The sequence below is a fragment of the Numenius arquata genome, chromosome 6 (genome assembly GCF_964106895.1).
Source record: "Numenius arquata chromosome 6, bNumArq3.hap1.1, whole genome shotgun sequence".
NCBI lineage: Eukaryota > Metazoa > Chordata > Aves > Charadriiformes > Scolopacidae > Numenius > Numenius arquata.
Window position 1 is genome coordinate 65184086 of NC_133581.1, and position 16185 is coordinate 65200270.

The window sequence follows — 16185 nt, forward strand, 5'->3', positions numbered from 1 at the left end:
TGCACAGATGGCTTCGGAAGGGAATGCAGTGACCTGTTTGAGAGGTTCTAAATTTCCATCAGGGCAGTTGGTTAAAAAAGAAAGGAAAAAGAAAAAAATCAATTCTGTGATGACCTGGCCATAAAAATTACTTTCAGGGCTGCATTTTTGTGTTGTATTGATTATTTTACCGGCAGTCCATTCGATCCATTTTCAGTAACAGCTTTGAGACCAGAAAAGTTGTCCCAGATAAAATGGCATGGAGTTTTTTGTATTCCAGTCACTGCTGTCACATGCTAAATATGTCATATACATGAAGATAATCTGAAAAGAATTGTTCATGAACCCCAAAGCGTAATCCCTTCTCTCCAAGCCCCCTGCAAAATAACAAATTGATTTTTTGAACCAAGGTGAGGACATATTTTCTCACCGATATAGGAATCTTTATATGAACAAAAAGCCACAAGTCATGTAGCTCATCTTTCGGAAGGTCAAGGGGGAAGGGAGATGGGCATAGTTCACTGATGGATGGTAAAAATGCGTGTCAGGACAAGGCATGTGCTGGTGGTTCTTGGTTTGAATGCACACAGCAGCAGCAGCACACATTGGTCACCTCCTTCCGGAGCCGGGATTCAGAATGGTGTTCAAGAACGTGAAAAGGCATGGACTTCAGTGATATTAATCATGTCGTTTAGGGTAGTCACAAGCATAATTACCTTGCTAAATTGAAGTACACTGGGGTAAACATATAATAATTAATGCAAGACGGGGACAGATTTTGTTAGAAGCATGTGGAAAGTGATGGGTTCCCCTTGCTGATTTCCCTTTGGTCTCCATGCGCACAGAAATGGCCTTACTTCTTATGCGATAAAGCTTTGACATTTGGAGGGCAAGGAAAAAGATCTGCTGAAGCAGAATAATGGAAAATGGGAAAGACCATGGGTTTGTTTTTATCCGATAATGGAAAGTCATCCAGATGGATTTGACTCATTAAAACGTGCTTGATACAATCACGTGTGGTCCTTTCCAGTTCTCCCTTTCCTCCTTTGTCAACTCCACGGGCTGAGTGTTGCTTTGACACTCAATTATAACCTCCAAGTAATGAAAGAACACTTCTAGCAGCAAGATTTGGCAGTCTGGCAAGGTTTTTCCTATTTGTTAGTTTTTTCCCAATCTCTTCAGTAACATTCCCTTAAAATATCAAATGATGCCCACCTCTTCACGGTGAGGGTGACAGAGCCCTGGAACAGGCTGCCCAGGGAGGTTGTGGAGTCCCCTTCTTTGGAGATTTTCAAGACCCGCCTGATGCAGTCCTGAGTAGCATTCTCTAAGCAATCCTGCTTCAGCAGGGGAGTTGGACTAGGTGATCTATATGGTCCCTTCCAACTCTAAAAAAAAATTCAGTGAAATTCAGTGAAATTCTCTGTGAAATTCAATGATTAATTCTCAGCCTGTGATTCATCTTTGCTAAAGCCAGGAACGGTGTTCATGCTCAGCATTGAGCATGTCAGGCTACAGAAACTGGATGAGGCTTCCGTACACGGCGGGTTACAGGTATCTGTGCAACCTCTTACATGGAGTAGTCGGGTTGCAAGAAGGTAAGGTAAAAAGGCCCACCCAGTGTAAACATCTCTGCTCAGGGCGGTTGTCCGAGGTCTGGTTGGATGGGGCTCTGAGCAACCTGATGTGGTTGAAGATGTCCCTGCTCATTGCAGGGGGGTTGGACTAGATGGTATTTAAAGGTTCCTTCCAACCCAGACCATTCTATGATTCTGTTATTCCCTAATAGCCATAGGGAGATGAAGATAGTCCCAGGGCACTATTTTTTTCATCCTAAGGTTGACATCGAAAATAAGCCAAATGAATCCAACCCTTTGCTCTGGAGGAGGTGTATTATGGTACCTTTTCAGTGCATAGTTGCTTCTCCATTTGCACATGGCAAGTTGTGGCAGCCCCCTGCTCTTGTCCTGTCTAAAGAGGACATGGTCTCACTGGCTAAGACCATGAGGTCTCCATAAGCATGCGGGATTTATGAAGATATACAGAAGCTCAATAGAAGATGCTCCTCTTGATCCCTCTAAATGTGGAGGGTCTTAGTGGCTCCCTGCTTGGTAGCTGATAATTGCTGTGTGGAACAAAGAACCGGAGTTAGATAAGTTCTGCCTTCCCTTCCTCTCAGGTTGGGTAACTTTGCACATGTGCAAGGTTTCATTCCTGTGCTGTGTAGATGGTGATTTGTTGTCCTTGCTGCTGATGCCAGGTTTGGATAAGTTAGCCCAGCATACAGCTCTTCACCTTCCCTGCCAAAGTGCATCCTTAAAATATGTTCAGGTTCAGGCCCAGGCTTTCTAGCTGTAACAATGAAATATTGATAAATTGCCATGCTATCTGATTGCTTTAAGCATAAGGGAAGAAGAATTCAGTAAATCAAGCAGTGAGTTTCGATTAAATGCAATCTCTTGAATTGCAGTTTTGGTCTCAACTGCTGAGTTTCTCAATGCACAGGAAAAGATTGATGCCGCTTTGTTGTACCAGATATAAATAACTCAGAGCTCTCTTTGCATGTGAAGAAAAATAGGTTTCCTTGAAATTTTGGTTGCGGATCATCTGCTAGACTTCTGCTGAGTGTAATGTGATTCTTGATCTTGTCCTAAATTATATCTGAATTGAGATGTAGCATGTGTCTTTCAACTTAATGAAATCTCTTCAAATGATGCATATCAAAGTGAGCAGCGATTTGGGTCGAGGCACTTTGGTGGCTGATTCTCTCAGGACAGGCAGTCAGCAAACACTTTCTGAATATAAAACTTCTTTAAGTTGAGGACCTGAAAATTCCTAAGTACCCTTTTGAATATTTAGCCCCCAAAGTACTGGTTGTCTCAATCTCTTGGAGGCTGGAACTAACTTTCAGCTGTCAAAAGGTGTTACGCTGCTGCTGGTGGGGTGAATGGCCCAGAGCTGCCATTTCTAATGGACTTTTCAACCTCAGAATGACTTGCAAGATGTTTACAAAGTAGGAAACGTTATCCTTGTTTGTTACAAGTAGGAGGAGTAAGGCTTGGGGTTATGAAAGGAGTAGAACAAAGTTGTGGGGAGAGTTGCATGGCTGTTAGATCATGTTTTTCTCCATTAAAAAGAAAATATAGGAGGGTCAACAGCTTTTTAAAGGTCTGAAAATAGCCAGTAGGCTCTAAAAAGCTCCGTAGAGGGTAATATTTGTTGAAAAATACTTGTTGAAGATCTTAATCCTTCAAAGTCAACTTTTGTGGGTCTGCTTTCAAGGACCGTGGCTTGTATACTGCATTGGTTCAGTTTGTAGAACTATGCGGGAAGGTGGGACCTGGACTTGGGCATCCTCCTTGTGTCAGAGCTCTCTCATGCTGAACAGAGGAGAAAGAGAAGAGCATCTTTGAGAAAAATCATCTCTAGGGGGTTAGCTGCTGGTTCAGTTACTTGTCTGCTTGGTGGGTAAAAACTGACCTTGGAGGCTCTAAATAGGCTGTGAGAGGATTTTTCTGTATAATCCCACATTCTACACGTCTTCCTTTTTGCGATCTTTGTAGTTAGACCTGGTGAATCAAACATAGCTCATAGTCTGCTGAAGGTTATATGAACCCTCTGAACTCCCTCTGGCAAAAGAGTATTGACTCGATTTATGCAGTCTCTTGAATCTTCAATACAGCCTTTGCTTTAGAGCATACTTTTATGTTATTTGGCATGGAGTTATTTGCACAAAGTCTACTGGAAAGGCTCATGTTGCAATGAATAATGTTACCCTCTGAGATGTCTGCCGTATTTGTTGCACATTTGGCACCTTACACGTGGGGTTTGTGTCTATTTTTGTGTTCTTTACAATGTGTAATAGGTGTGATTGTCAAATTAAATCCTTCCAAGTCATGGCAAGGTCAGTGGCTGCTCTGGGTATATGCGTCTTGTGTAAGGTTGGGGAAGATGGTCACCAGTTGAACTAGCAGCAGCAAAACAAGCGGTGGGTGGTCTCAACTGATCATGAACACGTATTTATACTTCGTTAAATGACCTGTCATCTTGACTTTCTGAGAAGAGGACTGTCTTGTGCTGCTTGTGTGTTGACCTCTTACACAGAAGCCTTCAGTAAATTCAGGAGAACATGTAAGATCACCAGACTCACTCTGCCAGATTCTAGCGCTTCACTCTTCTGTTGTTTGCTGGTTCTTAATCCAGTCCTTCAATCTCTCACTCATAAAATGTGATGTTCTTTTCACTGGCAAACTTTTCATCTGGTGCCACTGCTATTTCTGGGACCTGGGTCTTGTCTCTGCTGCCTTATGCCTCTGTACAGCCTCTGCATGAAATGCAGCATCTCGGTGTTGTCTGCACCCAGCAGAAGAAAAAGCAACTTCTCTGAAGAAAGGGAGATTCTGATTTGGTGGATGTAAAGACTTAAAACTGGCATCTTCCATGGTTTAGCAGAAGTCTTCATCCAAAAGACCTGTGATTTTGCTACGGCTTCATTCCATACAAGAGTCTCGAGAATCATTCTGGAGGATGGAGAGGGGAAGCTCTCCTTTGGAGACACTGTCACCACTGACCCTGGGAAGCAGTGGTTCCTCAGCCCTCCTTCCCACCCTAAGGGAGAATGGTGACCTCTCCTTTTGCCCGATTCAGTGTCAGTGCTCAGGAAGGGGCCCACGTGAGTACAAAATTCCTTTCCCTGTTCAGACCCTATGGATGGAGCCATGGGGCTAAGAATTTACTGCAGCGTAGGGGCTCTGATTTCTTCAGGGGAAAGACTGGTTTTCATACAGCACCTTTTTTTCTATAAGGGGGGAGACAGTTAAGTATTTATTTACTGACTTATTTACTTTATTCTGACCAGAGCTTGAAACCTTGATTTTTGCAGTGTGCTTCCTTTCTGCTGCTGAATCGTTTGTATGCGTTTCGCTGACAGTGTTTGAAAGCCCCGCTTTTCCTCCAGGGACTTTACAGCCAAACTGATGCAAACTCTTTCTTCTCAGGTGCCTCCCGATCATCTGTCATCCAATGCAAGCCAGGAGGCAACTGCCCCAGCAGACACAGAGGCATGACTAGGCAGCTCTCCCCTCTATCTGTTGCTGAAGATTCTGCTGCTCCCATTCTTGAGCTGCAGAATCGAAGTCCCTCGGGAATCTGTCGGCACAGCAGAGTCGAGAGGCAGAGCAGATCAGGTAGGCACAACAGCCGCATTCCCGGCGTCATGGCATGCTGCCTGTGAGAGGCCTCTTTCCTCTCTCTTTTGAAAGACGGTGCAGAATCCGAGCATGTTGACGTTGGTTTACGGTGCTGCCAACAGCAAAGCCACGTTGAAGGTTCTTCCTGTGCCTGTGTGCAAACTGGGGTTAGGCGGGAAGGAAGCAAGGATGGGAGGAAAAAGCCTGGGCCTCAGTGGGTATGTGTAATGTGTTAGGTAGGTGAGAAATCATAAGGCCAGTAGACGCAGAAGATCTTGGAAGGATGACTAATGCTAGCACACAAGTTAGATTTTACAAAGTGGTTATGTTTCCTCAGCTTCAGCCTGGCCAGAGACCAGGACCCTTAAGAGCCAGCCATGTTCCTTTTCAAAGACGATGACAAGCTCAGGTCATACCATGAATGGTCTGATGAAGAGAAAAAGAAGGAGCAAGAGGTGGAAAGATATCTAGGGAAAACCACCACAGTTCAGATCGTCGATCAGCTGCACATCATCAGGGCTTCCATCAGAAATGTGTCACCCACTTTACATAGCTCAAATGAACCTGTAGGTACGGTGAACACAGAGTTCTTCACCGTAATGTCCATCCATCACCAGCAGGGATGGGAGCAATTACAATACGCAGCCACAGGCCTTTGAGTCTGCTGAATTGTACAGTTGAGGAGGAGAGAGCCTTTAAATGACTGAATAGGCTGGATCTCCCTTGCACACTGGAACTGCAGGAGTTGAATCTTCCTCTTGTCACTTCACCATGGATGGCTGCAAGAGCCAACCATTTTCTTCTTGTTTTGGAAAATTGAGGGATCTTGTTCTCCAGGAGTACTCTCTTGATCAAAACCCTCAGAAAAATATTGGAGGTGATTATTGCTGCAAGGAATGGATGATATACATCATACCTAAAAAACCAAAAAACCAATTTATTCTCATTTTTGCAGGTATCAGGCTGAAATAACTCTGTGCGTACTGGCACTAGGGTACATCCAAAATCAGAAACCATCTTCTCTAAGAAAGGACTTTAGTCCCCTTGAGAAAAGAGTAGTGCCTTGACATCATACTCTTCTAAACATTCATTTTGCATTTTTTAATTTCCCTTTTTATCCTTATCTTCCCTTCCTCTTCAGTGAGGTCTAAGTAGGACTGACCTGACAAGTAGGTAAACAAATATAAAGAATATTATTTTTGAGGATGTAGTTGCCAAGTAGTCAAAGCAGTTCAGAAGAAAAGCTGTAGGTTTTGGTTTTCCTCATCTCACTCTTCTGCAAAATGAAAGCAAAAGGCTTTTCTGTTAACCATCTTGTCATAGAGACATCACAAGCAAGAATTGTATTATAGACAAAGGGCCCATGCAGGGGTATTTCTGCGAGCTGCCTTTCAACACAGTTTGCCATTGACCAGTGTCATCTCTGTGTCACTTGCAGTGGCATCTGCATTCTTTCCCTGTCGTTTCATCCTTCTTGAGGTCTCAGATGGTGTCTGTGCTCTTGGCAGGATAGGTCTGTTGTTTCAGACCAAACTAAATGCAGACACCAAGGATTTATACTACCTTGCTAATTGTAATATGCTGTCTACCAACTACTTCGGCTGATCAATTTGTTTTCTCCCCATTAACATATCATTTGGTATCTGAATACAAGTGCTACTTTCTATCTCAGTCCAGTCCCAGCTTCATGACTTGGAAATCCTGAAAACTATTTAGTATGAATCGTGTGCCTACTCGCCACGGGTCTTTGAGTTCAAGCCTGGTCATTATTCTTAAGGGTATTTCTTATCTTGTCCTTTTGATTCTTTGGCCAAGATTTAGGTGCACGCATCCCATGGATTTTGAAAGCAACTGTCAAGCTACTTTGTCACTTTGGCTCAGGATCCATCTCAATTTCACTTAAATTAAGTGTAAATATCTAGTCTAGGGAGAGATAAGTGCCTCCAGTGGACTTAGATATATTTGAGGATGAAATCAGCTACCTTCTCACCACACCTGTCCATTATCATTAAATACAAAAGGGCCCTAGACAACATGTTTAGTCTGAATACACAATTATTTGCTAATTACATTACATGGGATGAATCCTACCCATTAAGCACTTATGAAAACTCCCCACTGTACATTTAATCAGGCTAAAACTTACATAGGTCTTTAAACCTGAGGTAGGACTTGCAATAAGTGTATATTTCTGTGCCTTCCCGTAACATTCAAACCTGGGACTGTAAAATCCAAGTTGAATGCTTATGGTAGTGTCATGTGTAGTAACAGCAATTCCGTATTTATTTGGTAATTGAAAAATGGAAAGCATGAATGAAGGTGCTTTAGTCTTTTATCATTGTATATTATTTTAACTGTTAGCTGAAGAAGGGCTAATTACATGGTAGTTTTGCTTAGCAGGAAAACCTGCAAGTGAATGTTACCTAATATGTTCTTTTTAAGCCGTTCTAACTTGCAAATAAGCTGTAATTTACCCTTTAATCGAAGATGTCAGTCATTATTAGCACCATAAAAATATCTATTTTCTCTCAGCAGCCAAAGAGAATGCTAAAATGATGCTTGCCTTTTCAGAGCTGTGTCTGATTTTAATAAAGCTATAATTTTATTTAAATTCTTGATTCACCACTAAACAATGGAGCCACTGAATTCTGATTATTTTTAGGAAAAATAGTACAGCATACAATTAAATTACAGAAAGCTCCATGTCCCGGTTAGGAAAATTCTTGCTTGCAAATGCGCTCCCTGCTATGATGAATCGTTTTTTAGATGTAATGTTGGTCTAACATAATAACTTGGAACCTCTGTTTGACATTCCTTTATGGCTGTAGCAGACACAGTAATATGAAAAAAAATTCAAACCTGAGCCTGAAAGGGTACCTTTTTCACATTTAAGTTCAATGTAGGACAGCATATGGTCTCACTGCAGTGGATCTATACCTCCTCTTAACATCAATTATATTGTTTCTTATAGTATATCATGTCATGTGAGTGATAATTGATAGTAATCGTTAAGAACAGCTGCAGGTCATGATTTTCAGAAGGAACTCCTGTTTCTTCTGTCAAACTGGTGTGATACGGTCTGATGGGGTAAATGGCTGGAGCTCCTTGTGCCACGTGGGATCTGTGAAATCAAAGTAGGGTTCGTGGGTGGCATCTTGGGAAGACGTGTCTGGAGAGCAAGTCACTGCTCAGTAAGATTAAATTCTCTACACTTCTGTGAGGAAATGTGCAGTGGTCGGCAGGTTAGACCTGAAAAGTACTGTATTAAAATGAGAAATGACAACTTTCTGATTCCTCCTTGTTTATGTGTAGAGGTTTATTTCTAGGCATGCCAAGCTTCAGTTTTGTCCAGTTTGCTTTTTTAACTTCAAAAATGTAAATGGACTAACTTGACTGAAAAAGTCCTTTCTCCGCTTGGGTATATGAAACCACCAAACTGTTTCTTTTTCCTCTCCCAGCTAGCAAATGAAAAAGTTATTCTTGAGTTTAAATCTTGAATAATAAGAATTTGTTCCTGGCTTCAGATGTAGAGGCTCAGATAGCTTTTATGTTGCACACATGCACAGTAATTGACTTTATAATGTAGTTGGTTCCAAGGGATGTAGCTCTATTCTAGAGATTTGGCTGACAGAAGGGAAGAAGGGCTGATAAAGCAAACAGTGGCAACAGCTTAACCGTAACGCTGTTACCTCAGGCCTTGGTATTGTGTTTGTATTTTGTGCCGATTCCCTTGAACTGACAGAGACGGTATTACTGAAGTATTTCTGTGCAGAGGATTTTAGTGTTTGTGGAACATAGAGGAATTCTAGGGAGAAGGCAAGGGATGATCTGTGTCTGGATCAGAAGGGGAGATTTTGCCAAGAATTGTTTTCAATGCATTGATTATGAGTGCAACTCTTCTCTTTTGCTATTTATTTTTATTTTTCAGGAGAAGAAGGAACACAAACGCACACAGAGAGCAGCAGCCAAGAAGCTGAAGGACAGACACGATGCCAGTCTTGCGCATCCACATTTCTCAAGCTTATCTGGAGATTTCTGATCATTTTGTCCGTCTCTTCCTCCTGGGTCGGGACCACGCAGTTTGTCAAAATCACGTACGAGACCTTTGACTGTCCTTTTTTCATGACTTGGTTCTCAACAAACTGGAACATTATGGTTTTTCCCATTTATTATTCTGGGCACCTTGCAACTGCACAGGAAAAGCAGTCTCCAATCAAAAAATTCAGGTAGGCTTTATCGTGGCAATATCCCTTTAAACATCCTGATTTCTGTGGACTGAGATCACTGCTCTTCTCAGTTTGACCATGGTGTCAGAAGGCAGAATAAAGGTCACGCTGCAGAAAATCTCATTCATAAATAGCTTACAGAAGGCTAACAGATGAGCGATATGTGCTTGAATAAATGGGTAATTGATTGTTAGAGTGGTTTTTTTACTCAGTTGAAAAGGTCAGTCATTTGCTTATAATCTTGTTATTATATTAATAGAATATAATAGACATAGATATTATCTAATGTCTCTCTATTTTGTGTTCTTGTCTGGATCGGGCCATTAATTAATCTGTTCTGGTCCATTTATGATAGAACAGTAGTGTAAAGTGCAACCAAAACAACTCATAGTTGAGAAGAAAGATACTCAAAGCTGAGGCGGTGGTTTCCATGGGGAAGATCATGGCTTGCTCTCCATGCTCAGTAAGTACAGTGGGATGAAAACTGCTCTTTCCTCCTCCTGCTGGATCATAGCATGGAGGAAGAGCATCCTAGTAGCCTTCTCTGCTCTCTTTTGTATGGGGCAGGAATCAAAGCAGGTTGCAGACTCTTGGCTCTCTTCCCCCTGTGGCTCTGAGGGGTAAGTTGACATGGCTAAGTGGCCGTCATCCTGAGGAAATGATGGAAAGGCTTTGTCCCATCTTCTGCCAGGCTCCACATGGAAATGCCTTTTCTGTGTTTTAAGAGCCAGGAGAAGACATCCCTCTGACCCCAGCCTTCCCTTATGCCACGTGGCTGCCTGTTGTAATCGAGCTCTCAACCTCAAGTGCAAAGGAGTCCATAATACTAACTTTAACATTAGTCTTCAGCGGTGGGAATTTGTAAATCCCTCTTCAGTAGCCACTGTGACAACATAGATACAAGGTTAGAGGGGAAACCAAAGAGATCTTTAGGTCCAACCACCAGCACTGCAGCAGGACCAAGCTGGCTTGGCTTCACCCTAGCCTTCTTAAGAAAGCCATATCTAACCTGTTCTCAGGGCTTGGAAGTACCACCACATTCTGGGACAATTCATTTCACAGTTCCTGCTCCGTTTCCATTATTCTGCCTGTCCTACAGTGACATAGAAGCTGCTTGGAAGGACAGAATTAAATTCAGCTTGCCAAGAGGTAATACACCTTGTCTGTGGAGGGAAGAAATTCACGGCATAATTTTGAGCTGAGACCCAATTCTGTTACTCCAGTGCAGACCTGCTTTGAGAACAATCTTACTGACTTCAGCAGAATTATCTGTTCTGCCAGGTATTAACCGGCGTGTGGCCCCGTACCTTGTTCGCGCTGACAGAGGGTTCGGCACGGCTGTCACTGAGCACCCGGGGAATTCAATTTGTGACTGTCAGGCTGGAATGTAGCAGGGCCAAATTCTTCCCTCGGCTGCTTTTGCCAGGATCTGTAATTTGGCCCTAAATTATCATTTCTGTCAAATCAGCATGACTGCAATTGAACAGTTGCACTTAATTAACTGCCTCTCTGAAAACCCTAGTGCTTTGTACGTTAACGGTGCCTTCATTCGGATTCTTGCTGGGGTATTTGTAAGAACATTAATAGTGTCAGCTTCACTTCTGGGTATGGGGTAAAGTAATAACAAATGCACAGCATATAAGGAAGAAGGTGAGAATAAATATCCCTGCAGATAGATCCTCTGAAGTTAGCTAGTTGATTATGTATCCATCGGAGCAAAATTTGGGGCAATCCATAATATCATTATGCTTAAATAATTGATAGATTTCCCAAGCTGTTAGGGGTTCAGCTTTTAAAGTTGAGGACACATGCTTACATGCCCAGAGGAATTTCTGCGCACACGGAGATGTGAAGTAGGTTTGTGAACGTGTGGAAACCGGAGACCAGAGTTAGAGCTGACGGGCATCTTCCCAGCGTGTTTCCTGATACCCGTTCCCTATTTCCCATTCCAGATACGTCAGGAACTTCCATCCCAGGGAGGAGGTAACTGCTGGCAAATACTGGCTTTATCGTAGGGACCAGCTACTTGGTCTGTGCCGTGTTGTGATTTGAGAAGCCAGACTCTTTCAGTTTGAGTATGGGAATGGACATCTCTTTGGGATGAGTGCTTGAGCATCATTTGTAGTTTCTAAATTCTGAGAGTTATAGACAGATTTAGTTCAGAAAGGATCTTTGGAGGTCATTTGACCCAGCCTCCTACCCAGAACAGGGTTATTTTCAAAGCTAGAACAATTGTTTGTGTAATTGTTTGGTTGTGTTCTTGATACTGTTCCTGTTACAGGGCTTTTTATTACATTTTCTGAGATTCCTTGTTGCTTCATTTGCTGGTTTTATTTCTGTGGAGTAGCTAATTCTTGTCAGTAAAGCCCGTCCTGTAGTGATTCCAGGCTTCCTCTGAGTCCAGAGGTGATTTGTCTCTGTGTTTCTAGAGAATGTAGTTACTCACCAGGCGCTTTAAAGACAGATGACATTTTGTCCAGCAGATATTCCCGGTGGATCAGAACAAACAGTGTCTATGATATCTTGGCAGAGACCAGTGATCGTGCAAGTGACTTGCAGAGTGCTGCCCCAGGCTGGCAAAGCTGTACAGAGCCACTGTTATTGTAATAAATCCCACTTGGAAGGATAGGAGTCTCAATCTTCAACTTTAGATTGGCTTTCTAAAAGTTTTATAATCTTTGAGACTGTAAATCGTGTATTTCTTACCTTTCATGCTTTATCTTAGAGATTAAATTTTGTGGGTTTAGAAATGAATTCAAGGTTCATTTCAGTAAAGTATTTTGATTGTCTTGAGGCAGAAGACACAGCTCTTGATATCCACTCAGTATTGCAGATAAAAAGTATGTCCCATATAAAGAGCTTGAAAACTCCTTGCGTTAGTGGTGAATAAAAAGATCTGAAGCTCAGTAAGCTCAGCAATAGGAAATCTAACCCTGCCGGCATTTACCACAGCGGAAGACACTCCACAGACTTGACATAGGATCCTTATGGAGTTATAATTTGCAATAGGTGGATAATATATTCAATGTCTATGCGTTTTGCCTCTACGTCTGCTGTCTTGGCTTCTCAAGGACAACACTGTGACATTCAACAGGTTTCTGCCGTAACATATCCGCGACGTAGTAGCCGAAGTGGGTCCTACAGGCTCTGTGCAGCCTTGAGGCACTCGCAAGGAAGAGTGTAGGTAGGTGCCGGTTTAATGAAAGATTAACATGTTGGGAAGAGTTGGCTTTCTAGCAAGAAGGATAACAAGATGTGAGCATCACTTGAAGTAAAAACAGAGTCATAAGTTGCTGATACTTGCTGTCATCTGTCATCTGCGAGTTTGTCACCTACGAATCTCTCCATCTGTGTTGCAGCGGTAGCTCAGCCCAGCTTCTCCAGCCACTTCTGGAATGGCACTGCAGACCTAGATCTTCACTGCAGGGGTCTTTTCAGAGGAGAGATGAGGATCTCTGTTGCCTGAATGGCTCAGTGGTAGGGAGGGAGGGGGACCAGTAGCACAGAACAGGGCTTCTCTTGGTCCATTCCTTGTTGGGGGACAGCATTCCCGTGGTGCTGCCCCCCAGGCCAGTCACTGCTTGTGTGAGAGGCTCACGCACAATTCCCTTCCCTTTTGTTCCAGCTCTTGAGCAAACAAGTGCAGCTGGCCAGGCTTTTTCTTAATGTTCAGACAAGCAGCAAAATGAGAACTCAAGTGATCACTCTTGGAAAACAATTCACCAGTTGCTCAACCACCATCGCTCTGTTTGGTGTCCGTCTCCTGAAACGGAGCTGGAAGGTATTTCATTGCAGCAGATGCCATCGTTTAGATAGAAGGACCAAATGACACAGTAACAACTTGTGCTCACCAAAGGTCCTGGCGGCGCTTTGTTGCTGCCCTAATGTCACTGGTGGCCTTGCCAAGTTGTAATCCGGGGTGATGTAATTACATTCGCCGTATTCGCCTTACCCCAGGTACCGTCTGTGAGCTCTTGTATTTTTCTGTGAGCTGGTTTGAAACCAGCTGCTGCATTACACTCCAGAGGCTGCTGTGCGTCAGGGGGTGCATAAACCCATTCTTCTGCAGGGGCTGGCATCAGAATAACGAAGAGGCGACGCGAGCCTATTTAGTGGGTGCCAGAGGCAAAGCTACACGACTGCCTGAGGTGCTGTAATTCCTGAGAGCATGGCACACTGCCCAGAGCCGATGGCTGAGGGCTACCTGCAAATAAAAAGAGCTATTTACGTTAGAGGGCAGGTTTTAAATAGACTTCTTGTGCATTTGGAAATAATTTGTGTCATAGTTTCAGGGTCAGCTGCCCTTAGATATGTCTCTGCCTTTAAGTCAACAGCCTACAGATATTATCTGTATGGGGAGGGATCCGTGGAGCCGTCTCTCCTGTGCCCAGGGTTTTAATCACTGTCATGTCGTGATGACTCCTGCAAGTTTAATTTTAGTTGCATGCCAAAGAGGCTGAGTTAACCGCTGAGCAACCAGCCCTCACAGAGCCCGAGGCAATCTACTGTAGCCATGACTGGGAAAATAAAGTATTCTTTCTATCTCCTCACTCGCTGAGCATTATTCATGGAGTTCCCCTAGGCACGGAGGTGAATTCCTCGGGTCTCTGTCTCGCTCAGCACAACCCTGTCACAAGTCTTTGCTGCTTATTTTTAACTGAGAGGTGAGGAACCACTGGCCCCTGTTTTGTCTGGACATTGTGTGCTGCTGTGTGTGATGGGAGGCTCTTCCATCTGCTTAAAAAGTCCATTGCCCGGGGCCTGTGAAGTCTTTCCAGATTCCTTTTCCTAGCTGTGAATCTCTGCTCATCCCTCCCACTGCTTCTGGGAACTCGGAGATAAGTGACATTTCCAGCACTGCCACAACTGCCTCTCCCAGGTAGTTGACCAGCCCACAGAGTCCAACCCAGAATAATGTGATAATCACTGAGGCTTCCTCCTTCCAAGGATTCACAGTCAGGGCACTTCAGACTCCATCCTCCTGACTCTGTTCTGGGTTTGTCTGTGTGCAGACATCCCAGAGATCTGCAGGACAACAAAACCTGGCCCGTTCTGGCATCCCACTTTTTTGGCTTTGGAAGCCACCCACCCTCCCTGGGGATGGAAAAGCAGAAGCCGGGGGCTTATTCCCAGCATCTCGCTGGCAGCGGGGGGCCATGATGGGTGACAGGGGTATAATTTTCCTTGGCACGTTTGTAGAAGAGCTTTTCCTGCTGCCTCGCAGACTCCATCAGAGTGATGTGCTTGGATGGTTCTGCCGTTGCCTTTGTACGCTCCCAGCGTAGCGCTGGGGTGCTTAGCTGTGCCCTCAGCAGCCCAAGCACCTTCCTCTCTTGTTTTAACGCAGCTCAAGCTTGTTTCCTCTAAGACAGACCCTGACAGCTTCTGAGACAGGTTGGATGTACAAACACGTAACCATCCAATCGTGCATCAAAACCCGTGGCAGAATTCCCACTGGGTTGGAGGGAGGGGGTCTGTGGTTCACGAGGCCGATCTGTTCTTGCGTCCTGGGGCATCTTGGCTCTGGTGTCACATAGCGGTGACACAGCCACGGTGCATCCCGGTCAGAGGTCACTTGTCTTGAAGTGAGATGTAGTCGGAGTTCAGAATCATCCTCTGCATCCACCTAAGTCTCAAGGGGAGGAAAAGATCTTTTAAACATGAACTGCTATATCTGCACGTCAGCGAACATTCAAGTCTGTGCTACCAGTAAGTCCTTTTGCACAAGAGGAAACTCATCACCTTTAGTTCCTGTTGAAATCAGTTATACAAGAGCCTGCAGTCAAACTTAAGCACTAATTTATTTGCTCCACTGAGTATTTGCTTTGCGTCTCAGACAAATGATACACAGCACTAGCTATTCTCTTTCTGTGTGTAACGTTTCTGTTCTGATCTTTGGAGAACAGGCTGACTTCTGAGAATGTCAAGGTCAACTAGAGTGAAGGAGGTAATTAGCAGATCCACTTGCCTGAGCATTAACTTGTTGGACACCCTGGCACGGAGTTTGAGAAGGGAATTTATTATTTCCAGAAGTGACCGCTTTGTACCCCATGCCATTTTGGTGGCAGCAGGGAATGAATGGTTATTAAGTAGAATCATAGAATCATTTAGGTTTAGATGTAGCCGATCTCATGTATTACATAGATGCTATTGTTCTGCTTTCCTCAAAACAGGAGTGATGGTTTCCGTTCTAATAGTAAAAAAACCTGCAATATTTTTAACAGCAGAATTCCCCAGAATTACTAAAAATGGTTTAGGAGACCTGAAAAATATTCTATTTTTAAAGGCAAAGCCAAATCAGGGTAATTATTACACCACCACCACCCCCCCCCAAATAACTAATGTTTTTGAATCACATTGCAGTGCAATCTTTGAATTAGTTCTACATAATTAGTGTTCTAGCAATCTCCTGAACGCAGCCATATTTGGCTGTGAATACTTCGGGGCCCCGAGGCCTCCTGGCATTTAGATTAGTCCCTTAATGTTGCCTCGTAAGGATGCGTTGCAGATTGATGGTACCTTGGTTCGCTCCATTGGTGTTTCAGTTGTACGAAGCGTTCACTCGTGGGGCCCCTCGTGTTTTAAACAGACGTGTCAGAGAGCCTGCCGCCTCAGGAAACGAAGCGTACTGGGAATATCCCGAGGAATACCTTTAAGCGAGAATGCAGACAGTGGAGTTGCTAAAAAAAACATCCTTCCCAATTTGGGGAAGGTAGAGTTGTTCCAGGAGGGGTGCAGTGATGTGCTAGTGAACACAACTTTTCACTGTATAATAAAATAAATCTGTTAAA

The 16185-nt window shown here is 43.7% G+C and overlaps 1 protein-coding gene across 2 annotated transcripts in view; it reads left to right on the forward strand.

Moving 5' to 3' along the window:
- Nucleotides 1-16185, forward strand: part of SLC35F4 (solute carrier family 35 member F4) — a 126601-nt gene that overhangs the window by 97200 nt on the left and 13216 nt on the right. Inside the window, exons 2-3 of one of the 2 annotated variants that reach the window (XM_074149439.1) lie at nucleotides 4977-5165; nucleotides 9097-9394. In XM_074149439.1, the coding sequence (XP_074005540.1) occupies nucleotides 4977-5165; nucleotides 9097-9394 (487 nt within the window). The remainder of the gene's footprint in view (nucleotides 1-4976; nucleotides 5166-9096; nucleotides 9395-16185) is intronic. The other variant, XM_074149440.1, reaches the window with a different exon arrangement.